The sequence below is a fragment of the Anabas testudineus genome, chromosome 22, assembly GCF_900324465.2.
Source record: "Anabas testudineus chromosome 22, fAnaTes1.2, whole genome shotgun sequence".
NCBI classification, from domain to species: Eukaryota; Metazoa; Chordata; class Actinopteri; order Anabantiformes; family Anabantidae; genus Anabas; species Anabas testudineus.
In genome coordinates, this window is record NC_046630.1 from 6,234,663 (window position 1) to 6,262,216 (window position 27,554).

The following is a 27,554-nucleotide window of genomic DNA, read 5'->3' on the forward strand; positions in this document are numbered from 1 at the left end:
CCCACACCCCCCTCCTCCCCACTTCTTAGTATTTTACATGAAGACAGACTGCTGGATATTTTTCATAGCCTTTCTGAGAGATGCTCTGTAATCTGAGCCTCTAGCATTGAATCTGCTGTGTAATTCTCCACGTTTTATGGTTTAAACCACAAAAGCCTGTTCAAGGTGACTGCAAAGACACCGGGCAGAATGCCAGACAACATATCAACTGACAGTATCTGAAAGGCAAGTGTTTTTCTCCTCTTTAACTGCAGCTAAATATTTTCCTTGTTGGGTCACCTACAGGAAGAAAAAACCTAAAAGCAGCCTTTTCGTAACAGTTCTAAATTTGCACATGGGATGCTCCAGAGCTGCCCTCACCAAACTACCCACGGTTCCTGAACGGTGCCCATCTCTCTCAGCCTATGTATCTTTTATAGAGTCTACATAGCATGCATTATTCAGCAATAACACACAATCCATCTGGACTCCTGTGAGTGTGTGTGTGTGTGTGTGTGTGCATGTATGTATGGATGTGCAGGCCCATAGTTAACTTTCTTGCCGTGCCATTTCATGCCACATCCATCCGTGCTTGAAGAAAAGAATTAGTATTTCTTCTGTAATTACAAATAAGGCAGCCAATAATGTGTGTGTGTGTGTGTGTGTGTGTGTGTGTGAGAGAGAGAGAGAGAAAGCAGAAGAGCAGAAATAGGATAGAAAGTCGTGAGTGAAAGAGAGACAGATTAAGTGAATGTGTAGTAGTGACTACAGATGGCACGTTCAGGATCAAGCTCTTTCATCATGCCGTTCCTCATTAATAGAGATGGGAGCGCTGCCCTAATTCCATAATTCCTAAATCATGCCAGTTAGTTGAATACAAGGAGACAAAAGTACAGGGGAGAGAGGAGAATAGATTAGCCTATAGCCTAATAATGTGTCTTTGAGAGTGAGAAAGCAACAGAAGAACAGATGAAGATAAAAAGAGGAAAAGAACAGAGAGGGGTCGCCATCTGTATTTCCTGGCTTTGCTTTTTGGTTGTTGCCAAAACCAACATCATTTAGGCCAAATTATTTCTTGCCAATTACTGTCCCACGTGTGTGCCATCCAATGAAAAGAGCTCAAATAATCAAGTAATTAATTAGATTTGGAAGAGAATACATGTGGATATAATTGTGTGTGTGTGTGTGTGTGCATAAGTGTCAGCGACATAGCCCAGATTACTGGTTTCTCAAGATTTCAAGGAGCACATCTGTTCGTTTCTGGCTCGGTTCCAGATGTATCACACATTCATCTTTCCTCTCACAAGGATTGAGACATGGGAAGAATTTGGTGCCTTGCTTGATTGGGCTTAATTTTACGTTAGGCTAATTCCCTTGGTACCTGATACTTGTCGGGACAAAGAATTGGCTGACCAAGCGTGCATCTCAATATTCAGAGGTAATTTCATTCCCTCATCTACTTTTCACTGGAATCTACTCTTCCTCCTTTTGAATTGAGCTCTCATATGAAGCAATTTGATGGAAACTAGAGACGTCGATAGCCATTAGCCTGCTATGCACAGGAGCGCCAAACACGGCAAGACAAAGCTCATCTATTATTCATGTCCCTCAGTTTTCTCCAAAAACAATGTTTCTGATATATGTATATTTTATTTTATTTTATTTTTTGCATCACACTGCCACAAGAGACACGCCAGCAGTTTCAAATAACACTTTTAAAACAAGGCTGATGAATGTTTCAAGCCAGCACTGGCCCTTACAAGTCCCAGTGGGGGAAAAGGTCTATTGTCTATCTGTCTATTTACGTCTGAGTAGGTGAAGACCTACTGAGCTCAGAGAGGAGAAGAAACATTTCATTTTTAGACATTAAGCATGTAAGCATCACCAGCATCTAACAGGTCCATGTCTTGCTCAAGGACACCTGACTTTTGATGGACATATCAACTGTGCCAGTGCTCAAACCTGACTTTTGAGTGAATAATCTCTCTAAGCAGTGGGCAGCAGTGGTGGAAAACATAGATAGTGTACCAACCCCACATTTACAACATAAAAATACTCAATTTTAAGCAGGAGTTCTGCGTTAAAAATCCACTAAAATAAAGTTACAAGAAATATCATTAGCAAAAGGTACTCTACAATTCAAAACTACAGGGCCTAAAGAACTCTTTCTGCAGAAAAGAACTCCCTCGACTGGCCTGGTATTATATATTACATGAATACATCATTATGCAAGTACTTTTTTGCTGTTGTAGCTGATACAGGTGGAGCTAGTTTGAACTTCATTCGTTATACACGGTTGGGTATAGTCCAGTGCTTACTAAACTTTGGGTCTGGCCCCTCCAAAGGGACATAAGATTAATGTAAGGGATTGTGAGGTGATTAATGAGGTAAGCCAGGCAGAAAAAAACTCTCTAACCTTTACTTTTTAAAATGAAATAATGGTTAATTTACCTCCTTTGGCCCGAAACAGTTATTTAAATAAAACCATGTGAGAAGGTTTGAGGAGAAATCACTCTTTGATGGAAGCCATTGGCCGGGTTTGTATATAAATGTAGCAGGATGTTTAAATCATGCAGAACTTTTCCTTCACTTGCTGTTCTGTATATATTAGAAGTTAGTTACTAAAGCACAGCACGACAATGTAATTGAAACAGCAATGGTCAAACTGCAAAGCTCAAAGGATGGAAAAAGCTTTGGAAATATGGTGTTTATATTTGTTTCATGTATTATAAGGAATGTTTCAGTCTCCTGATCAGTGCACACAGATTTTAAACTTTTAAACACCAAGTTTTCTATGTCAGCAATGTGTAAAAAGATTTTAATATTTCTGGCGTTTCTATGTTTTTATGTGAATATTAAAGATATGCATGAAAACAGATGGATATAAATGCACTCAGACATGTTTTGTGAGGGGCTCACAATCTAAAAATATTAGAAACTACTACTACTACTACTACTAAATCTAAAATGTATCTTCCATGTTGTCTGAAATGTAGTGAAGTAGAATTATAAAGTATAGTAAGTACTGAAGTAAAGCATCTCAAAACTGTACTTTAGTAGTGTTTTAGTACATGCACTTTCCATTTCTTGTAGGCCACCCTTCTGGAATTCTGACGGAAACGAGAGAGGAAAGGCTATCAAGTTATTCAGTCTCCATGTTGTCAGCAGTTCAGATTAACTGTCATATCGCTGAGGGAGAAACAGCTGAAGAGGGTGATTTCATCTGAATAATTTCATGCTTTGACTGGCAGAGCTCAATGCTCACCGACTTTGACGTCAGAGGAAGATAGACTGGGCAAAATAAAGACCCAGGTGAAATTTAATACACAAATACAATCATCTGCCATTTGAGTGAAAAACATGAAAAGTAACTCACATTTATGATAAAGAAATTCCACTCACTTGGTTTGTTTTTCGAGTAGACAAAAAGACAATCTTTATTTGTGTGTTTCTCTCCTTGCTCTGACTTCTGTGTTTACTTTTCACTCACTGACTTTAATGACTGAGGTCAGCTTCCACAAAAACACCACAAACAGAAAAGGAGACAAACTCATACATGACGCTCAGACCTGGAGGCATCCTACCACTACCAACCATGGATCACAAACCAGAGAAGAAGAAGAAGAACGATAGAAGGACAGCATCAGTGGAATAGAAGAAGACACATTTTTTTAAAATCTTCCACAGGCTATATCCCATCACTGCATCCCACACAGGAGTAATTAACAGTGATTTTAAATGCTACAAAAATAAGATGAAACGGGGAAGGAAGTGCTTCCCCTTGTTGGTGTTTTCTTGAGTGTGTGTGTGTGTCTTTGTATATGTGTGTATGTGCATGCCATGTCTTTGTAAATGTCTATATCTGCATGTGCTTTTCTACATATGTCTGCGCGTGTGTGGCTGTACATGTGTCGTCATGTGTGCATGTATGCGTTCACAGTGCTTACTCATGATGTTCGCTTCCCAACATTAAAGAAGTCTCAGTCCCATGATACACACACACTTTCTCTCCCTCCCCCTTCCTCCTCTGCTCGCTCTCTCTTTGTGCTATTCCCTTTAAAGTCATGTCCATGAATGCTCCGACCGTCTCAGAGGAACAGTCTCGTTATCAAAGACTGTGTGTGTGTGTGTGTGTGTATGTGTGCATGCGCATGTGTGTGTTCTTGTGATGCTACCACACACACCTCACCTCATTTGCCACAGTCTATGCGGTTCCCTTATTGGTTTAACCCTCAGTCCCAAGACCAGCTTCAGTCACTGTTTACGTCCATTGTGATCTGGTCTGGGCTCCAAGGGCCGATTCCAGTCAGATTCACCCTGTGGGTCCATTTATCTCCTGGCCCAAGCTAATCCATCATTGACCGAAAGCCAGACAGGAGAAACCGTGTGAGGAGAGAAGTTTTTTTTTTTTGTAATATTTTCCTTTTGATGTCTGAAACAGTCTTAGGGAGAGCAAGAGAGTGGTAGCAGGGTGGTTCTGATTTTCCCCATGAAAAAATATATCATCATTACAAACAAGATTGATCTGTAGATTTCACAGTGGTCATGCAACTTGAGTGTCGCCTCCTTTTCTCACCCGTCCTCCATTCATTCCTACTTCACCCACTCCCCCACCCACCGTTTCTCCAAATCCCAAAACCCATTCATCCTGCCAGTTCGAGAGAAGGTACTGTAAGTGACCACAGTCATAATAATACAGAAAGACAAAGAGGTGGGTGACCAGTGGTACATTCATACATGAGAAAGTCATGGTTCCAAAAGTCACCCAACCCATTTCATATTAGACAGTGCTGAAGATGCCTGTGCTGGCCAGGCCGTGATAAATGCTTTGTTTAGAAACACGTATAAGACAAAACACATCCCACCTGAAAATGTACACCTCACCCCACCCACCCAGAACACCCCACACATCCAACCATCCCACAGAAACAGGCTATGGTTATACTTGTCAGTATAATGTGATATTTGAGCTCCTTATAAACAAGTCCAAACTGGATGATTTTTATATCATATTGCTGTGAACCTACACTGGGTCTGAAAATATCAACACATATAATATTACATTTCCCATATGGCTGTGTTTCTTCAAATCAGAGCCCGCATTGTTTTCCCACTTCTCTTCTCTGCGCAGACCACGCTACTTTCCTCCTCTCCATCTCCGTACATTTGCTCTTATTCTCTTTGCAGCTGGAATTCATCCAGATAGTATAGTATTCCAATGCAAGCTTGGCCACTTCCAATTCTTGGTTAGAGGATTGGATAGCAACGTGAGCAAAATCCAATTTTTGTGCATCCAGGCCTATCGCTTAATGCATCCTGCCGTGATTGGATGATAGGAACTGCACTGGAACGACAGGTTTAATCATAGTCATGGCTACATCTACCCCATCAGTGGCCGAAAGTCAATAGTCAAATCAAAAGGACCCCCTGATATGAGTGCAGAGACATTTCCCTTGTGTTTTCTGCTGAGAGGTGCTGCTCCACCCAGAATTTGGGCATAACAGATGAAGGACAGCTTCCAAAACCGCTCTAGACCCAGTGCTCTCAGTCAGGCCTGGGAAGGATGTCTGTGGCTGGGCCATGGTATGGGCTGGCAGTGGGGGGTGTTTGGTGGTCGTAGAGAGGTGGAGGTGGGCGACGGTGGGACGGAAAGAGAGGGCTTCCCTGAGGGGTGGTGGATTTAGGGGGACAGCCAGCCCAGCCCAGCAACCCTGGGTGGCAGCTCAAGGAAGAAAGGGTGAGGGGGTCACAGCCAGGAGAAGAGCCCCACGGTAAGAGAGACCAGAACAGATAACAGGGCCACGGGCCTTGGCCTCCAGCTTGGACCTCCATCAGTCAGGAAGGGTTCCGGAGAATCATATCCCGACCCATCTGAAAAGGAAAGAAGAGAAAAAAGAAAAACGACAAAACATCTGAACTGAGAGGGACATACAAACAGATACTGAGACAAAACAATCCAAAACACCGTGAATGACTGAGGAAATGGATTTAGAGACAAAGTGGGACTTGTAGGTGCAGGGGGGATGAGCAACAAACCCGAAAATCTCACCCTTCAAGAGCCAAGGAAAGGCGAAGAGAAGACGGCGGAAAGGGATGAGGGGAGGAAAGAGGGAGGAGGAGAAGACGACAGCAACTGAGCTCTGCAGGGGGTTTAACCAACCTAATTACAGTTTAATCACAGAGACTTGGAATCTGGAGCAGCTGACACACACACACACACACACACACACACCACACATCCAGTCACACACATGTGCAACCTCTCACAGCTCACCCTACTGACAACATTTCACAGATGAGATGGAAGTTGCCATGTCAGACAGATTACTTTAACAGCTCGAAAAGGCTGAATCTCAAAGAGGAGCTGCAGCAATGACAGAATAAAAGCATATATGTTGTTTCAGTAATTATAGAGGAGGAGAGAATTTCCTTTCCCTTTAGCAAAAGATGGAATGATCTGAGCCTGGAAAGCTGCAAAGGCTGGCTCTCATCCTTACAAAGATCTTCAAAGGCGTGTCATTATCTAGGGAGATGTGGTACTACCCAGGTTTGATTCTTCAGTTAGGCTTCGGCTGAACACTCACGAGGCAGAATCCGCCTGTGAAACGACGCGCAGGTAGATTTACAACATAACGCAACTATAGCGTAATGCCTGTCGCAGTCTGCTCCCCACGTCTACCAAATTTCTGTTGAGTTATTTTTAAACTGCACTATCATAGGCACACTTGTGTCAGCACTGTGCTCGGTCTATGCCAATCTATAAGGGAACTACTTTGAAGGGAATAGCCATGCTAGAATTACCATGCTGCACGCTGTTGGGAGAAAAAGACTCTACAGTACTGTATAGCCAGCAAGTCACATTCCATCTTTTACCACAAGGCTCATACATACAGAGAATTTTATTAAAAAACATGAAGTGTCTATTATTAGATTAGATTCCTACTGTATGAGATGGTTTATTATTAGATTGCACTCTTGCTTCTTATGAGTAAATCTTGCTACAGTAGTAGAGTGACGTTGAGACTTGGTAAAAAATCTTTAGAGAGCACTTTCCGTTTGCTCTGTTCCCTTTCTACAAGGACAGAAGGTCTCCCTCACACTCAGTGTGATGTGATGTGATTTGACGTGAAGTGTGTATGCCACTTTGTGCCTATGTGCATGTGCATGCTTGTATGTGCATTATATGTGTGAATGTGTCAGAATGTGTGTGTGTGTGTGGGATTTTTTTTCTTCAGTGTGTAAAGGTGTTAAAGTGTTGCCTGGGTGGTCTGTGAATCAGAGCAGAGAGTGTTGTCAGGGCATTTCTATCAGACCTCTTATTCCCCTTAATTTTACTTTGATAGCCAATCTGGACCTTTGTGTGTATGTGTGAATGTGTGTCTACGTATATGTGCGAGTGTGTGTGTGTAGTTAGAGCGTGACTTACCTGGAGGTCTGACATACACCTTCAGCTTTAGACATGCCCGCCCCACATGGTTTGGATGAGGAGACGCTGTAAAACGCAGAGAGATTGAAAAAGGAGATTAGCTGAGAGATAAAGTGATTTGTGCTGCTGATTGCAGCCGAGGACATTTAATAAAGTTTTTATATTGTTTCTTTACTGAGGGTTATGGGGCTTATTATCAGATGGTTAGTTGGTCTAGATCGCTGTGACCATGATCTTGACTTCAACTTCTCCGTGGATTATACTTCTTGCCATTTTTAAGAAAACACATTAAACTCATTTTTCATAAATAATCTAGTAATGTTGTAGATTTTCTTGCTCTGTGCAAAATTCCATGAAAGGACCAAAACAAACAATGAACTCATCCTACTCACAAGTATTTTCTGTTACACCAAAGCCTCATATAGTTTATTCCTCTACGCCACAGACCTCTATTGTCGTCCTTCATTAGGTTGAATGTGGGCACTGTTTTTTGTGAGTCAGTCCCACATAAACGCCCCTGCTGCTGTAAATACTCTACTCCAGCACAAAATGTGTATTCAAAAGAAAATCTAAATATATTTCTGACCTGTTTTTGAAGTCTTAGGAAAGAATGAGCTTGGGGCTGATTGCTATAACCAGGGTTATATAGGTATTAATCCAGGACGCAGCCATATCAACTGTTACATTTTCATTTGATATTTAAATTAAGTTTACAATTATTTAAAATATAAGAAACCAACTGACACACAGTGAAATTGGAGTTTCGGTGGTCTCTGTGGATTAGGGGGCCCTCAGGGAGGAACATCGGACAGTACATAGCATGGTAATAACACAGACACAGTGGAAATAATCAAGTCTGTAGGTTTATGCAGCATGATTATAATTTGTCAGTCTGTTGGGGGCTTTGATGCTGACTTCTTCTTGCACGGTGTGACATTTCTTCTTTTCCACTGGGTAATTGCGACCACAAAGTAAAATACATCTACAAAACTCTAATAGACTTGATACAAATATGTCAGAGGTGGTAAATCAAGTGGAATAAGCAAGAAAGGCATTTTCACTCAATAATTTGTTATAATTGGACATTAATGTAGTCATTAATGCTGCCTATTAGGTTCTTGATGACATTTACTGCTTTAAACAGCGGGAGTGTTACTTATATTATGTCCTTTTAAGTTCTCTTAAAGCCATGCTCCCAAGCTTGTGAACTCCTGTAAACATACAAAGGACTTCAGGCAATGTAAACAAGTCTGTGAGATATCAGCCCGCACACTGGGATTCAGTCACACTCACATTCACACCTAAGGGAAATAACTGACTCTCAAATCCACCTGACTTGAATGTCTTTGCAATAGGGAAGGAAATCCATGCAAATTCCCACAGATGCAGGTCCTTCTTGCCGTGAGGTGACAGTGCTAACCACTGAGCCACCATGCTGCTCCAGCTGAATGCCAAAAAGAAAAAAATGAGAAAAATGTTAAAAAGTTAGTGTGATTCAAACTTCAAAGTAGAGTAAATTAAATTGAATCTGGGTTTTTAGTCCCATCTCACTCTGATGTGAAATAGAGCTGGAGACCTTAAAAGAGATGGTGACCAACTCTCTGACCGCTCATGCATGCACACGTGCACACCACCCGCCCACACATGCGCACGGATGTGTAAAAGAATGTGAGCGGACGAGATAGTCAGAGCCCACAGTGACCCCAAAGAGGACCATCATCAAGATCCACAGAGCACAGGAAATAAATATGACCCTTCCGCTGCCCTCTCCTCCTTCTCTTTCTGCCCCCAACTCCTCCTTCCATCCTTGTGTCTGCCCTTCACCTCTTTTACCCATTAATGTCTTCCCCATAGCCCACTCCCATTGCCTCAAATTTCTTCAAATTATCCACCCATCCTCCTTACAGTGTCTAGAGAAATGTGTATTGGGGTCCCCTATGAAGCACTGCTGGCCTGGTATTGAGCTTTCTCTCCTGTTGTATGTCTTTGTTTTGGCTTCCCTACTGTTCCGCAACACTACGGGAGAGCAGGCTAAAAGTGGATAGACATGGTTACCCACCCTCCCCCTGTTTCTTTTCTATGTATCTTCCTAGAATGTTCACTTTTGTCCATTATCAGTCTTATCAGGTCTTCCAGTGCCTCTGTTTCCCACCACATCCACAATCCAGCATCTCCCAAAAAAAAAAAAAAAAACACCCCATTGAAAGTCAGTCAACCTCATCAGATGACAGCTGGGAGAGGTAAGGGGTGGTGCAGACCTGTCAACATGTCAAGCACATGACAGACAGCACACTAACATGCACACATGGTCATACACTCACACACAAATCCCAATCAAAAATCGATGTGTTTTAGTCATATGTGGAAAGGACACACACACACACACACACACACAAACACACTCATCGGAAGGGCTGGGTAGCTAAAATGTTCAAACATGCTGTTGTTCCACATCAATGCTGAAGTGTGCGTGTGTGTGTGTGTGTGTCTGTCTGGCCATGTGAGAGACATTGTGAGACAAAAATGTGTGTGTGTGGTTGTCAGTCAAGATGATGGACATGGCCTTTCATGAACTTACAATCGGTTGACAACTGACCCCACAACCAAGCCCTCCCTCCACAACACACACACACATGCATTCACACACACTCCAGTGTTGTGGAATACACACTATCCTCAGGGGTCCCAGAAACACAATACTAAAGTCAGCTACTATCCAACTCTGGAGGGGCCCTGTCCATCCTTACACGAGGCTGAAAACAAAGGAGTGTGTGTGCCGACTGGGAAAAGTGCAGTAGGACATCGGGTGACCGTTATCTTTGCCTCTTTAGTTCTCTGACTCTCTCCTGCAGTGTCTTTGTGTTTGTGTAGTCAACAGACTGAGTTAAAGAAATAATTGCAAATAAAGTTGCTTTTAAAATAACTCTATCAACAACCCTGTTGCTTTTATCTCATCAGCACATCACGTTTTATTTTTCACTGCATTTTATAAGTCATTGCAGATGAAATCTAAATGGTTATGCTAACGTAATTAAAACCTGTGTCAATATCTGTCAAAGAATCATTTCAGCCTTGGGTGAAGGTCCCGTCTGCTGTCTGACTGAACAGTACATCACTATAAGGTCAGAGTCACTGACCAAGGGCACAAAATTCATCGAAGAAATCCACCACACTCACACGCTGATCTGAAACTGGTGGCAGAAGACTCGCGTCCTATTATAAGTCATGTTGAGAATTCATCATCTCCTACTAAAAAGGTTGAGGTCAGTTTTTGGCTGACTGCTGCGGTAACACGAGGAGAAAAGAGACTACTACCACACTGCATAGTGGTTAAAACATCAGATTTTAGAGGTAATATCTCAACAATAACAAATAAATGACAAGGATCAGAAAGGAAATAACACAAAGGTAAGGGGAACAAAAGGCTAATGTGATAAATACATCAAGCAGTCAGTGATTATAGCTTTAGAAGAGTGAACAATGAGTAATTACAAAATGATTCATCTTCCAGTGGAACCTCCCCAGCACTAACTTAAATCTATGCTCCAGAAAACGGAATAAGAAATTAGTTCATATGCTTTAACCTATCTATTCATTTTCCTCATAACTGACTGTGATTGTGTAACTTGATTAATTATTTCAAAAGTCTGTGAATTCACACTGGCAAACATCTTGTCTTAAGCCTGCACTGGCAGCACATAAAAAGTGCCACTTTTTTGTGCAGTGCCAGAAAGTTAGGACATTGACAGCGAAGCTTTTGAAAGTCAATTTAACATGCTTTTGTGTGATTACCAACTGATCTTGCACTAAACTGTTCGGATGCGGTAAATCTATCCCACTGATCTGGCACACGGAGCAGCTGAAAACAATGTTTAAGAGTAATTTGAAGCTACTATTTGTCTCATGCCTGCTGCGGGAATGATAGCTTTTTAACTCTGTTCAGAAAAAGAGTCTCAGGGGGCAAGGCCCATCTCTGATACTAATACATCACTTGTTGAAGTGAGGAGAAACATCAATGCAGCTAATATAAAAATGATTACAAACTACGCCTGGTGACATTTTTACCACTTTGCTGAGCACACCACTTATGATCTTGACAGAAGCAGAGAGACACATGAAGACATAAGGAGACTGAGAGAGAGAGAGAGAGAGAGTGGAGGGAGCAAATCAGAGATACTAGGTGCATTTATGCTCTCCTCTGGCTGTGTGGGCGACATGGTGGGCTGTGTTTGAGGACTCTCTCAATCAACTTCTCCTGATTGCATATTTACATAACGTTTATAAATGCATATTGAGCAGAAGTGTGGGTAATATGCAAATGCAGTCACGTGCGCAATTGCATGCATGCAATAAACAGACAAACAGCCTTAACCTGCGCACGTCGTCTCCCAGCACACACACAGAAACACACACTCTCTAGTTGATAACCTACAGATGTAGTAGTACTCGTGTCCAGGCCTGAACTCAAAGCCCAGGGAGAATGGAGTGAAGAGCTGGAACTTCTCTGAGAAGCGCAGGGGTCCATCGGGACCACTGGGACGGTTGCACTCCCAGCGCTTGAAGCCACGCATCCTGTGCTGGCATGAAGTGTAGCCCTCATGGTTGACCATGAAGAGGATGTAGCGCTCCATGCGCCCGTGGGAGGGAGGACCCTCGTAGTAAGGACAGTAGATGTCCAGATAGTCATTGATGTTCACTGCCACCCTGTATTCTCCGTGCCAGAACCTGCGAAACACAGTAGAAACAAGGATTTAACATTTGTTCATGAATGCAAATAATCACAAACATGCTCAGGAATATGTATTGAATCAGTGGGCAGAGGTAAAATTAGATTGTATTATGAGAAAAAAACCTATACACTCACACAAAACTATGAATATTTACAAGCTATATTGAATTTCAGTATGACTGCACAGCATAAAGGAAACTGCAGTGAGTGTTTACTTCAGCAGGCATGCTGGTTACTGTAATTATATGAAACTGTATGATCACTGAATTTTTGTTTCGCGGTAAGGTCACAAGCAATAAGGACTTGAGGACTTAAGGACACTTAAACAAACACTTCTTGATAGTGGGGCCTTAAACCACCGTCAGAAGATTACAAAGAAAAACATCCTAAAGGGAAGGCAGGGGGAAAAATCCCAAAATAATCCCTCTAGTTAGAGCAAAAGCCTGCATAGCAACCACTTTTATTTTAATAAACCTTGAAGAGCTGGGCTTCATGGAGATTATTAGCATGTCATTTTCCCCATTCACACTGACTGAATGAATCTTCTCATATGATACTCATGAGAAGTGGGTCATGTAATGGCAGAGAGCACACATTAATATGCCGCCCCCTAAAGCAGTGTACAGAGGTGGCTGCGGTGAATATCCACTTGGTTCTGTGCACATGCAGATCATTGACGTTAGTATGATACTCTAAGTAGAAGTGGGTCAGAACAGCAATGAATAAGGAATATTTGTCTATACACCCACATTATATTGTGACAAATCTCCTTACTATGTTCCCTCTTCTGGCACTATGTCAAAAATCCTGTGTAGGTAACATATGGCAATACACAAGGTTGACAGTTGGCACTTCCCCTCATCCCTTTTTCAACAGCTTCTTCTAGTCAGTCATAATACATTAAAAACATATGGTTGCATTTTCCCCTACATAATAAAGGCTCTATTTATATTTATGTGTTGGTGCCAGTGTTACTTGAATGGAAAGTAAAACTTCTGTTTACAGTCTCAAAGTCATGGAATGAAACAGTCTCTTTAAGAGGATAAGGCTGGTGATATTCTCTATATTTTTGTTACCGTCAACAAAATCCATTAAAAGTTGGGCACTCTACTTTTTCCTTTTGCAAATATTACTCCAATAAGACTAAAAGGTTTTTGGCAACTATTTTCAGCCATTTGTTGCTTTTCATGTCACCCATTGAAATGGTGTAGCACCCTGATGTGTTTTTAACAGCTTCTGGACAAAATTGAGGTCTGTGGCATGATGATGAATGAGCTGTATCAGCCGCTGGCTACACACACACAGTAACTGTTCGTAGGATACATTCGTGGTTGGTTTTGATCTTTGAATACCCCCTCCTTCCCAACCTATTCTTGAAAACACTCTTTATCTGTAAGCAAATCTGATCTATGAATCCAGATTTCACATCTGACAATGAATCAACACTCAAAAATGTAAAATCGCTTTAACCGCATAACAAATTTCTTTCATCTTCATTCTGGGAAACAACACATCAGGACTTTCAATGTCACGTGAGATATTAATGTCCTGTACATAAAAAATAAAATATCCCACAGACATCTTTCATCTCTGACATCCTCCATAAGTTCTGAATTCATTCTTTTGCATCTAACATCTCAGACGCTGTGATATCACCGTGATGTCCTAATGTAATATCAACTCTCTTTGCGGGCATGTGCACATGTGTACAATCAATTTAATTTAAAATGTGCCTCGTCAAAAACATTTAAAATTCAACTGTGGCATGTTATCAAATCTTGTCTCGCAGGAAAACGCCTTTAATTAAATGAGCATACACAAAGCCAGTTGTCAGGCAATGTTGTAGTTTCGGATGGCGCACGCTCACAGATTGAGCTTTTTAAACAAATTCATCATTTTCCCCCCCTCACCTTGGCAGTAATTGATTGCCTGGAATGAAGACATTTTGGTCTAAGCACTTTTGGTTAGTGGGATATTTGGCTTTGGGACAAATTATCCCTATAACAGCGGTCCTATCTCTCTCCCAGAGGGCAAATCAGGAAGTGAGTTAGATGCGAAATGAGTGCCTTCATGCTTCGGTGCCCTATCAGAGTGAGTTTTGCAGGTTCTAAAGGGATCCTTGAACAGATCATTTAGAAGCATTGATCCACTGGGGAGCTCCTCTCGGCGCTCTCTGCTTGCAATCAACTCTGATTAACAACTAAAGGGGAAAAGCAGAGAGAGAAACAGAGGGAGAGATGCACGGAATGGGAATAAAAGGACTGAAAAGAGAGAACGAGACAAAACGAGAAAAGGTAGGGGAAGAATGAAAATATGTGCAGAAAGAGGACAAAAGCAAGAGAAAGACGGAGGGAGGAGGGGACAGGAGGAGGCATAATGAGATTTTACAAAATGAGAGTAAAAAAACTCACATGAGAAAAGAAGGCGGAAAGAAATAGCAGAGGAGGAGGAGAAGCCCAGCTGGAGGAAGACCAGATGGAGGAGGAGTTTTTCCTCTTTCATTTCAATTTGTATGACTGTGGTTTTCCATCTGAGACTAATGTGCATTGCCTATTGATTGTGCATGTGTACATTTTAGGGATGGATTACTACCATCTGAGCGTTAGCACTTTGGCTAAACAGCAAACTGAGTGTGTGTGTGTGGTTGGTGAAATGATAGCTTGGTAAGTGTGTCTGGATGAGTGAGGATGCTCAATCCAAGAAAGGGCTAATGTGCCAGGATACATTAGGTTGTATTAAGCTACTCAGTGCCCTGCCCTGATCCTGTGACACTGTCTGCATTTCTAATATAACCAGACAAGAGGAAAGTGTGCGTGCAAGCGTGCGTTTGTGTGTGTGCAGGTGTGTGCCACCGCACTCCAAGCTGTTCAATAGTACATGTTGCTGTGTAGTTATGTGTGGATGAGTGTGGATGCTGTCCCCGCATCACCTCCTTTCAGGCTGTGTGTCATTTGGAATTAAATACACACACTGCACTGGCCAAAAAAGACATGGGAATGCACTCACACTTCTGGCATGTCTCTTCCTCACAGAATTTATCTGTGTGAGGTGGGCGTGTGTGTGTGTGTGTGCATCTCTGGTGTGTCTTTCTATTGAAGTGTATTTGCAACATGTCTGCGGGTGTATGTACTCTAGTGAGGATATTGTGTTTTACGTTTTTGGCAAGTTGCAAATCTGTAATGTCTTTTTCTGCCAAAATAGTTTGGAAATATCCAGCTGTAGTGACAGCGAATTATCAAATTTTGTTTATGGTCATCAGTTATTTCACAACTGTTTCCAAAACAAACTTCAACCGTCAACCGCAAAGTCATAATCTCTGAATTTGGTGACCACAAGTTATATTAGAAAGCCCTAGTCAGAAACAGATGCAGCTAACACTTTCCTCCTCACCCAGTCTGACACTGACATTGAGAATGCATTACAGAGAGCAGCACAAACACATGAATTTTCATTGGGATTCTCTCAAACGCTCCAAACTTCCCCCAAACTTTGCCCATAGTTATAATGTGACAGATGCTATAATACAAAAATGGAAAATTCTACCCCAACATTGGGGCTTTAGGAAAGCTTACAGCAAAGTACAGTGCAAAATTATAAGGTTTCACTAATCCCTTCACTCATTCTGTGTAAACTCTTCTCATCAGGACAAGAAATAGTGTATATACTTCTTATTTTATGGGTGATAAAACTTGATTATCTTTCATTCCCTGAGAAAGACGGCTTATTGTATTACTGGCATATTGCCAGTCAATACATATTTCACAAGGAAATTTCCAAATGAGGAAAACTCGATAATTAGGTTTGGGAGAGATAGGAAGATAGAGCTTTTAAAACTCAGTAATATCTTCTTCTGGAAAATAATCTTATATGCCTGTAAAACAGCTTGTTGGTGAAGTGCATGTTGTTTAGTACACAGTCTTTTAGTGTTTTGTTCCATAGCTTGAAGCCATTTCTTTTTAATATTGTCTGTGAATAAACCTGTGGACGGATTCTCCTCACTCTTTCTGTGTAATTGAATTGTCTGGTGAAGTTAGCAGGATGCATCTGAAGGACTCGGCTTTTGGCTGCTGGCTCTCATCTGGATGTAAAAAGCTCTTTCTCAGGCTTGGACCACAATCAGTAGAAATGATTCTGTGCAAAGAGGTTTAATGGCATTGTGTGCACATGTTAGGATGAAAAGAACCTAGAAATGCATGAGTTTAAAAGTTAAACTGGAAGATGAAATGAGAAAGATGAAAGCATGTGTGTATGGATGTGTCATTTATGTACTATGCAGATGCAAGTTTCTTCACATACAGTAATAAGCGTGTGGGAATCTGTGTGCAGTGGCCACTCTTTAGTATTCTGGCACCACTGAGTCATCAACATCATCTCTCGGCTTTGCTGTGATCAAAGCCCCTGGTTGGAGAAGTCTTGGATGTTTACCATACCTGCCTGCGTCCTAAACAGCAGGCTGGATGAACCAACAAACATCAAAGGACGCTTCGCACTCTTCCTCATTCTTTCACTCGCTCTCACCATGGCATCCCTCTCTTCACCCTTAACTTTGGCTTTTTCTCCAGCTTCATTTGATCTCCCTCTGTCACTCTTGCTAATGCTGCGTTCACATTGTGGTCTGAAAAAACAAAACGCTGCTCTGGGTGTTGGATGTCAGTCGATGGAAAAAAAGCTTTCAAGCTGCTATCAAGATTTTGGTTAAAAAGACAGAAGCTGTCAGCACACTTCAATTTGCACACGACATAATTTACTAATGCAACATTTTGACCTACAAGGTCTTTATCATGCATACATCTACGATACTGTACGCTTCACCTACGATGATGAAACCATATGATGCATACAGTAATCAGGTTTGGTTTACACTGTGTAATTTATGTGCATAATAACTTTAATATATTTGCTTAACTTAATGAAACATATTTGACTTTGGGAGCTTTTGGGAGGCAGAGAAGACAACTAATTAACTCTTACATATGACTTTCTAAATGAATGAGATGTGGTTCCATTTTCCGTAAAAAAAAAATAATAAAGATTTTTCCGATTTAAGGGAAAAGTTTGGAAAATTCGACTTTTGTTGCCAACTTCTTTCTGCAGGAACAGCGGGTGATACATTGTGCCAGCACTGAGTTCATTATCACTCTCTTATTGACAGTAATGAACATCCGGCTTGCCCTCTACCTCCTCTAAGAGATTGCACCATTATCGTTGCCTAACCACGGCCAATTCCAGGCACTGTTGGCCAAATTGAAATGTGGAGTCTTTTAAATGTAACATTTCATACTCATCATACAAAATGTGTACAATTTCACCTCATTTGGCTTTTTGGCAGGAATAAACTGCAGGCTATTTCATGATGTGTGTATGTGTGTGTGTGAGTAGCGTTTGTTACGCTGCTGTCTCAGTCTGGTGCGCTGCAGCTTCAGTCACTCTCAATGTCTCTCCAATTATCTCCACATTACTCTCTGTTTCTATCTCTCCATCTTCATCTGCTCCTGTCTTCACTCTGTCTTTTGCTCCTTTTCTTTCATTCCTTTCCCCTCAATCTTCATCTCCTCTCACCTTAGCTTCATTTTCTCGCTCTCCTTCCTTCTCTTTTACTTCTTCTCTTACTTTCCCTCCAGAAACACAGCAGCATCTTCTGACATTGTGACTGTCTCCTTTTTTTTCAGTCATCATATCTCTTGATTCCGCTTCTGTTTTCCTTTCCTTGTTCTCGTCTCTGTCTTAACTTTCTCTCTCCCTGTAAATGTATTTTTATTTCCCCCACCCTGCCTACTTCTTCTTGCTGCTCATTCTTTCTGAATGTTCAAAAAAAAAAGACTCAGCAACACACACACACACACACACACACACACACACACACACACACACACACACACACACACACACACACACACACACACACACACACACACACACACACCTTCCTGCTAAGACTCTTTTATACTACTTTTCTCCCAGCATAAGGTGTTCCTTTCTCAAGCTCTTTTCTCTGCCTGCAATTCCCACTGCATTGCTGCTGATGTTCAGGTATGTGGGACAAAGTAAATACATTATCTTCCCCTACAAACTGCAACACACACATGTGCCTACAGTACATGTACACAGACATGCCATACTAAGGCACACTGACACATGCAGTATTAACACACACCCCATTCTGACAGCATACATCAACAGATACAGTACAATGTACAACCACATTAGCGCACGAGGAAATACTGGGATTCATAAACACAATGCATGTTTAATTATGTAAATTAGCTCTTGAACCTCCCTCCTGTGTAAACTGGTGCAGATGCAAACAACAAGAAACAGACACAACAGAACACACATGAATATCATACTGTACGTACGCAGCAAAGCACGAAAAATAAACCATCAAAAAAAATTCCCAAGCTCAAGTTGTTGTTTTGACAAGTTCCACATCTGTCACTCTGAATAATGTAGCCCATAGATCAGTGTGGTGACATTCAGCACATCTGAAAGGTTATTATGTATTTCTTCAAGACATTGCAACATGAGTCCCCCATGGATTAAGCGACGCCGGTGCCAATCTCTGGCAAATTCACACACATGCCTTCACACACGCTCACCGTCAGACACAAACATGCTCACCATGATGTGTACAGGCACATACAACCTGACGCCCACAGACTGAATTAACATAACAAACCTTGTCAGAAAAAAAAAAAATCCTCCAGACCCCCCTGGAAGGATTATTGTCACCTTGGTGATGTGGTAGCTAAAATATACACACACAAAAACTTGAGACAGAATAGACCCAAAGCCAGACAGATAGAGTGACAAAGCCACTGATGAACGGACAAGCAGGAGAAGTTAGTCAGACAGGCGAGATGAGAGCTCGGGCACATGCAGTGCATCTGACAAGCTGACAGGCAGAGTGCATGATATGCCTGTATCAGTCTCCTTTTCTTTTCTGAGGGGCATCCACCGTGATGCACCAGCGGCTTTGGCACTGTTGACAGCATAAACAGCAGTGGGGCTGTATTGGTATCGACAAGGTTGGCCCAACTCGGAGTGAGAAGGAGCTGATGGCTGGTGTCCAAGCACACCAATAGGAATCTCTTAACACAAAGGGGGCGAAGACAAGAAAGGATTTTTGTCAGTGGCCTGCAGAAATGTCACACATCCACAGAGTCAATGTTTAAAGAAGAGAGAAGAACTAGCTTATTTATTTTTCATTCCATCTATACCCATGCACTCTCCAGATTGTATGATGCAGTTTTAATGACTTCTTTTTTTTTTTATTCTTTACAGACTGGGAGACACATTTAGCTGCCAATCACAACAACCAGCAAAAATTTAAGACTAATATAAAAAGAAATTCTTTTTATATTAGTCTTTTTTATTGACAAAACATCCAGCAAACATTTGACCAGAAACTTTGTCCTCTAAGGGCAGAGTTGCAAAACCAAACCCTCCAGGATTTGGCTTGTTATATATTTAAGATCCTTCAACTCCATATTGTGCACCTAGAAAGCTCACGTCTGCCAAATACTGCAAAGATTTCCACGCTCAGGAGAAAAAGAATCATGCTTTTGTTGTTTTAGCTCAAACTTCAGGAAAAAAACATACCCTATACTCCTCTGATTTTATGTTGTGCGTGTTTTATATTTTTTGGGGTGCTGTCTTATGGGACCCAGGATCGTTGAACTGCCTGGCAGAAGTACAGAAATAATCCCTTTCTAAATATTTGAGCACACTTCTCACCAATCATAGATGGCTAAAGTCAGGCATGGGAGCTCATGGCTGTCAGTTATTATGAGAACACACTTGTGGTTTTCACCATCGTCGCATGAAGGCTTCAAGCTACTGTGGAATAAGCATGGAGGAAGATTTCTCTAAGGTTGTCTCATTGGCCAGCAAGCTCCTGATTTCTGAATTAGCTGAGGCAGCGAATATGACAAGGATGTAGGTGAAGGCCTAGGTGGAGCTTAACATAGCAGTGAGGAGTGAACACGGCAGCTTTCACCAGCTCCTCGGATAGCTGGGTGAAAACTCCATGTGTCCATCTGACAAATGAACATAATGACTGAGTGTCGAACTGGCTGACTGACTTATTAACTGTCTATCTCTCTTCGGCATCACCCTCTGGCTTAAGGATCTTCATCTAATATGGATAGGCTGATCCAGATTGACGAGGTGAACTAATCCATGTAGTTTGGGTCAAAGCGTGTGAGCCTCTGTGGGTTGGAAGTCGCAGAGGGCAAAGGGAGCGAACGGGGAAAGCTGGTGTATAGATTGCTTTGCAGCATCTCTAATGAGTAATTAAACACTTGAATGGAGTCCAATTAAGATACACGGTGTTTGTCAGGCACACACACACACACAACCACAGTCACACACACATACCCACGTGGCAATGCACAAGTAAACATCAGCATGTAAACAAAATCAAAGACACACACAGAGACGCATGCACACCCACACTAACAGTCGCCCTGCTCTGAGTAGATCAAGAATAGAAATACGCACACGCGTATATGCACACGCACCTATTGATGTCTCACCACACTAAGCGGAGCCATATGTGCTGCATGTTGAACCTGTTTCTGAATGGAGTGAAGGTCAGTGCCGTCTGATTCTCCCCCTCCCTCCGTCTCATTCTTTCTTTCCGCTCTGTGTGTCTGTCTCCATCTTCGTCGCCATCTCTTTCCCACCTCAGCGCTCCCTCCCTCCTGTCCTGCCCATGTCTCTCTGTGTCAATCTTTCTTTCTGTCACTCGGTTCCAATTCAATCTCAATGGCGATTCTGAACTACAAGCGCCAACAACAAAAATACAAACAAACAAAACAACAACAACAACAGACGCTGAACTGAAAATGTCCTCAACAGAAAAATTTGAAACAACCTGTGTTTATTAAAAAAAACCCTCTAGTGATCAGGGAATTATGATGAACTAAGGTCAGAGGGACAATTTGCTCGATGGATTGTCAGGTTTCGTAAGGTTTCGCAGCCCTTCAATTTCCGAGGTGTAGGTGGAGAAGTGTTCACATGCTGTTAGATGATGTGACGTGTACTTTGGAGCATGCTGATGCCTTTTTATTACTGCAAAACGTCTCCTCGTGGAAAAGGTTAGGCGGATGAGAGCATCTTGACTTCTCATCTGTCTACCACCAACAGTGGCTGGTTTCTCCTAAAAGATTAGAATTGTCTTTGCTCACTCTCGACAGTCTGAGCAGGTCTTATTTTAATGATATAAAGTGGTGCTTGAATTTTCTCTGTTTCTGCACAAATGACCTAAAACAATATCAGTTCTAAAATTACATGAAGTGAGTCAAGACATAAAATTACTCTTGTTCTTTCATTCGCTAAGGAGAATAGTCTGTGGTTGTAAGTGGCAAAAGTATGTGAACCCCTAGGATTATCAATGAATTTGAAAAGAAATCTGGGTGCATTATCATAGTCTTATCCTGACATGTTTGTAGAAGTGTGTCATGGCTCAAACTGTTTTCTGAAGACCTTAATTATTTTGCAGTGTTTAAATCAGCGTCCAAAAATCCTCCACGAGGAGAACACTGAACAACGATGCTGTGCATGGCAGAGTTTTAATGAGGAAGTCAATACTCTCCAAAGAATAATATTGGTACCCATTTACAGTTTCCTCAAGGTCATGTAAATGCTCTGAGGATAGATGAGACCAAAGTAGAACTTTTTGTCATCAATGCATTTTCTGGCATTGAACAAACACTTCAAGTTCAACAATGGGAGCCTTAGCACGCCTGTGAAACGCGGTGGTAACAGTAGCATGACTTGGACCTGCTTTGCTGCATCTGGATCAGGATGACTTGACCTTATCGATGCTGTGAAATGAAGCTCAAGAGAAACTGGATCGTGCAGCAAGACAACAACCCTAAATACAAACAACCCAAAAAAAAAGGATGAAAGCAGAAAAAATGTCATGTTTTAGATGAGATTAGATAACATTGATCTAGTTTTAGGCTTATCATATCATATTTATGCAGTTAACAGAAGAAGCTTAAATGGTTTAGAAAACTTCAAGCACCACTTTGTGACATTAATCTTTCTGTACACAGGTAGTTTTTTGAAACTATCACTATGATCATCTTTCACTTTCCTTTATTAAACCAGGTAAAATGTCACTGAGTTTCCAAATCTCATTTTTCTCATAGGAGAAAATAAGATTGGCTAAAACACTGCAACCTAAAATTACATCAGTAGACTAGTCAGATAAAAAAAAAAACTTGGCGGTACACAAACAATTTTTGTTATATTTATAATATTTGTGACAGTTTTGTTGTTTACTGATAAACAAACTGTTTAGGATGTGCAACACGGTGGATGACTAGGTGATATGAACTACATCTATCAATCATTTAAATAAAAACAATAATAAATACTGTCAAACAACCTGTTTGTATTCACCATTTGAGGAAATGTCTCCTAATTTAGTACATATCAAACAGCAGAAAGTCTCTTGCTTCTTACATTTTACTCCGAATCAAAAAGAAATGCTGCCGTCTCTCTGTCTTTCTGTATTCCTGTCTCCCACTCACCACATCTTGGAGTAATCCCACGGCACCAAAACCCTCTTTTCTCATCTTCCCTGCCACTGATCTCCCAAAATTCCACCACCCCACCCCTTCATCTCTTCTCTCTCTCCCTCTCCTTAAAAATTCTCTCCTCTGCAACCGTTACATTTTCAACTACACTTTAAGCTTGTACCTGATCTTGGTGAGATAATGAAAACTTTTTTTTAGATGCTCTTTGTAGAGCCATGCTCAAATAGTTTGCACAGGCACTTCAAGGCATCATCAAACATCTTTTAAAAATTAAAATGCCAGGACTATTAAAGCATGTTTTAAAGCTCAACTCTCTTCTCTGATTTTTTGTGATTCACAGTCCCAAGTTAAATTAGTAATTGAAGTTTTCAATCTTTAGTACTTTAGTCTACAGATTTGCTCTGTGCATTACATCTGTGTCATCTTTTGCAAAGAAAAAGCATGAATTTGTACACACAAAGAATCCTTAGGAAATCCGAAGTTGATTCCCTCAGATGGAAATTTGTTAGAGACAAATCTGATAAGTGACCTGCTGCACGGTTACGTGGCTTTACAGTAACCACGTTATTACAGTGCTCGTCAGTGTAGAGAATTCCTGTGTAACATGATTTGTCAGAGTAACCTGCTTTCTTGTGTAGTTGAAAACTGATCGTTTCTCGTCGCCCGCTCTGGCTCAGCTGTCGTTCATTTGCTACACAGCCTGCTCCAAAGGTTTAGAGGCTAAATGAGCACTTCTAATTTCCCAAATACCTCTTTTTCCTAAAAAAAGCGACTCTAAGTTATAAAAACATGTCATTTTAATGTAATTTTAGATGGACTTGAACAAATCAGTCCTTATTTGTTAATAAAGAACTACTGCTGCAGTAGAATCCTCCTCCAAATCTTTTTTTTTTTTTTTGGTGTGTAGTTTCAGTTTCACTTTCTTTCTCTCACTTTCTCTCATCATCTCCATGTGTTAAGTCTAATCTTTTCTCACCCCCCCCACCTCCTGCTTCTATCCGCCCCTCTTCTCTCTCTCCCGCTCCCTCGCACTGATCATCTTCTTCCACGGTACTGTTCTCCCCAAATTTCCCTCTCTACCCCTTTCATTCTCGCTCTCTCTTTCTCCTCCTTTCCATCTGGTGTCTCTCTATGAGCATTAATCAGAGTGCTCAAGCACCATGACCAAAACAACTCCACAGAGGCTTGCTGCTTCTCTCTCTCTGAGTCGCTCTTCCTCAGTCTGGCTCCTTTTTTTTTCTCAAATAGTCACAGATAGCCCCCATCCACTGCACACACACATACAGACACGCACAGAAATCCATAAACATTAGTCAGTCTTGGCTATGATTTCAACCTGGCCTGAAGCTACGTTGGTTGTGATGGTAGAAGTCTTTCATCCATCTCAAAACTTACTGTTGTGTGCAGAGAAGTGATTTTTACAGAGAGCGCTCAAACTACTGGGGGACAAATTGTGCAAAAATGTCCTGCAGGAAAGTTTTTCATACAGTTGTCCCGTGCCCATCCATCACCACCGAGTCAATGCAAATCACTAGCTTTAAATTTACATTATCAAATGGACCCTCAATCTTTTCCTGCTGGCAGCAGACTGAGCCACATTTCAAGTCGCAGCTGAAAACAGCATTAAATAAAAACAGTTCATCAGCCTCTTGTGAGTACCGTACACTGCTTCACTGCTAGTGCTATATGTGTAATTATTTGTTTTGCAGATCAATGTCTTTTAATTTGGAGATTGCCTGTTATGTATAGATAACATATCTCTTATTTAAAGGTGTTTAGTATTTAGATGGGAACTACGACTATGTTGCATAGTGAGATAGTAATTGCTTAGGTTGACAAAGTGAAGTAAGTACTGTAAGACGGAGCCAGAAAGTAAAAAGTAAGCGCTGAACAATACTATAAAGTTAAGCAGAGGTGAGAGTAACTACAGTAGTGGATTTTGCTTCTTTGTGTGTCTGTCACTACTTTAACATCTTTAGTAGCCCTATGAACCAGAGTCAGATTTAAAAGCACACATTATAAAATGTACCACGGACAGAGCTGTTCATTATCTAATATTATCCGTACAGCACTTGTAGACAGAGTAATTTTTGCTTTAATTTTTAAGGTACTATATAAGCCTGTGTCTTAACTGTACCACATATCTGGAATTATCACTCGATTAATGCCAGAAAACAGAATCCAGTGAAACCAGTACAAACTAGTATCTCTTAGTTTTCAGGTGCAGTAACTTTGGTAGTGTGGCTCTGCAATTTTCAGGATTTTAAACTTTTTTCCAACATGCCACCCACAATTATTTCTGCTGGAAATATCTGCCAGGTGATGCCAGTGAGAGAGATGGGGCCAATTACTTTGCACACTCTAGCATCACAAACAGCGTTGGAAAGTTTATATTATCCGTCACAGCAATTCTCCTTACTTGATGATTTATTAAGCATTTTAACAGCCATAGTTTGAGGTCCCTTCCTACTTCATAAGGTATATATTTGGGTGGATAAATCATAAAAACTGGCATTAGTTTAGATCCAAAAGACAAAACAGCTTTTAACTCTAGATGATGAGTTGTCACAGATTTCTCCCTGAAATAAAAGGAATAGCGAACAGTTCTCTCTGCAGAGTTTCTGGTGCTGAGCTGAATTAATGCTCATATTCCTAAAATCTTTAAACTGGTGTTTATTCATAAAGATACCTAGGCTTAGAGCTGAAGAAGTGAAATTGGTCAGTGTCTCCAACTATCAGGCTCACCCACATTACCAGATGAATCCGGTGCCAACCAGATGACGAGATCACTGTGAGCAGTTAATCAGACAGCGGAGCCGCTGTTTCTGAAATGTCTGAAGAGAAAATTCAGAAGGCGAAAGCAGTCTTTCACTTTGACACTCAGTCACAAATGCGATTACAAGAGCCACTTACATTTAGAAGAGCTCGGATTCACCCTGTCTACCAGCAGTGGAATTTCCCTACAGTTTAGGATACAGTGAAACAGCAAATCTAAGGAAATCTAAAATGGTCATGTTCACGTGATTAGTCATGTGATCAAAGCTTATGCCTTAATATGTGTGTTTTTATTCTTCATATTTAGAAAGTTAGCTCTTTCTAATAATCTTGGGTATAACTGATAAACATCTGATAAACACGGCCTCTCCAAAAACCTACAAGTGATGTTACATTCATGTTTTCATTTAAGGACTGTGTTAAAGCCTCATAAATTAAAGTTAAACTCCTAATCCAAGTGACAAAAGGTGTATTTAATTAAAACATGCAAATAAATTCTCCATCTGCAACATTATTTCAACTGTGCAAATTGCAAACTCATTGAAAATCATTATTTTGTAGAAAAGAATACAAATTATTTGTTTTACCTCGACTAGGAAACGCTACCGGTGAGCTGCTGTGTTTTACTCTGGTCGAGTCTTTTGATGCATAAGTAGTTTTATCTTTGATGAAATCACAGCAACACCAGTTAGATTTGTTCATTTGCCTCTGGCCTGTGCAAACAAAGAAGCGTTTGAATTGATTTTTCTAACAATTTGTCTGGTCAGTAATATCAGAAATGCAGGGATTTGATGGTTTTATCTCCTTTATCTGTTAGTGTTGCAGCACATTGGTCTTGCAGGATCTGTGCCGCAAGGAACTATATGGTAGAGCAAGGGTTAAGGCTTTAAGAGGATGATGTGTGTTCGGTCTTCTTTTCATTGTGAAGTGAGAGCGAGAGCTTTTTTTCCCTTTTAAATGGGAACACAGCTTTTCTCCACCGGTGGCCAAACCTTGACCCTCAAACTGATCTAGAAATAGGCATTCGCTAAGGGAGGAAAAGAAAGAAACACACTCACACACATAAAGCCTCCAGCCTTTCCTTTCACCACACACATACACTTCCCACTGCCTGAGCGTAGATGCATATAGTGCACAGACACACACAGACACACACAGACACACTCGTACACAAGTACAGCAGCATGGTTTTCCACTTTTTCACTCTGGGGAGAAGGTGAACTCATATTGACGACCGCTGAGTAGAATACACACACACACACACACAAATGCATGTACATACACACAGACCCTGTAGTCATAGACCCAGACTCTTGTTCCAGATGTCTCTTTTTCCGTTTTTTTTTTAACCAGAGTGTGTCCCAGGAGGTTGGTGGGGGGGCCAAAAGATTTTAAAAAAGAAATTGCAGTTGTGAGTACACGTGACTGTATATCTTACTGTCTTCCACTCACCAGTCGGTTACATGCCTTTCCTGCACTGCGTTGTGTCTTTGACTCTACTTTTTACTCAGCCCATCATAGAGAAAGTAAATTTAACTAAACTTCTTCAGTGATGCTACGTTATAAAACCCACACAGCACACATACATGAAGTTAAACCTACTGTGAGGAATCCGTGGTGTTGCTGTTGCAATGATATCCATCAATATACTGTAGCAACTGTCCTGAAGCTACTTGGCACAGTGGATTAGGTTAATAAAACATTAACAAGTAAAATTCTGCATTCTGCAAGATATTTTGGCCTGTCTTAAACTTAAAAAGTTAAATTCTGCTTCAGCTACAGGCACTGAACAGATTCTATAAAGGAAATGACTCATGCAACAATCTGGTTTTGATGAGAATTGTACTCAGATTTCTAAACTTATGAATTCAAAGTCCTAATGCTTGAGCTCCCAGCTCTCCTCATTTCCTTCCCCTTCATCTCCCCAAATCTCTTCTCCTAGCCCACTCCTCCATCTTGCCTTCTCCTTTGCTATCCCCTTGACACAAACGTGAACGCGCTTGCTCTGCTTCAGGCTGGCGTAACAGAAAGCGAGTCCAGAATGCAACAGACTGCCTCTGGCTGGTTGATGGGGTTTACGGCTCCTGTGTGGTTCAGT

General features: G+C 41.2%; 1 protein-coding gene across 1 annotated transcript in view; it reads right to left on the reverse strand.

The window, feature by feature from the left end:
• Positions 1 to 4,889: 4,889 nt before the first annotated feature.
• efna2a (ephrin-A2a) overlaps positions 4,890 to 27,554 on the reverse strand; it is a 63,031-nt gene continuing 40,366 nt past the window's right edge. The window contains exons 2-4 of the mRNA XM_026340039.1: positions 11,838 to 12,130; positions 7,406 to 7,471; positions 4,890 to 5,850 (exon numbers count right to left, since the gene is read on the reverse strand). Of these exons, the coding sequence (XP_026195824.1) occupies positions 5,726 to 5,850; positions 7,406 to 7,471; positions 11,838 to 12,130 (484 nt within the window). The 3' untranslated portion in view covers positions 4,890 to 5,725. The remainder of the gene's footprint in view (positions 5,851 to 7,405; positions 7,472 to 11,837; positions 12,131 to 27,554) is intronic.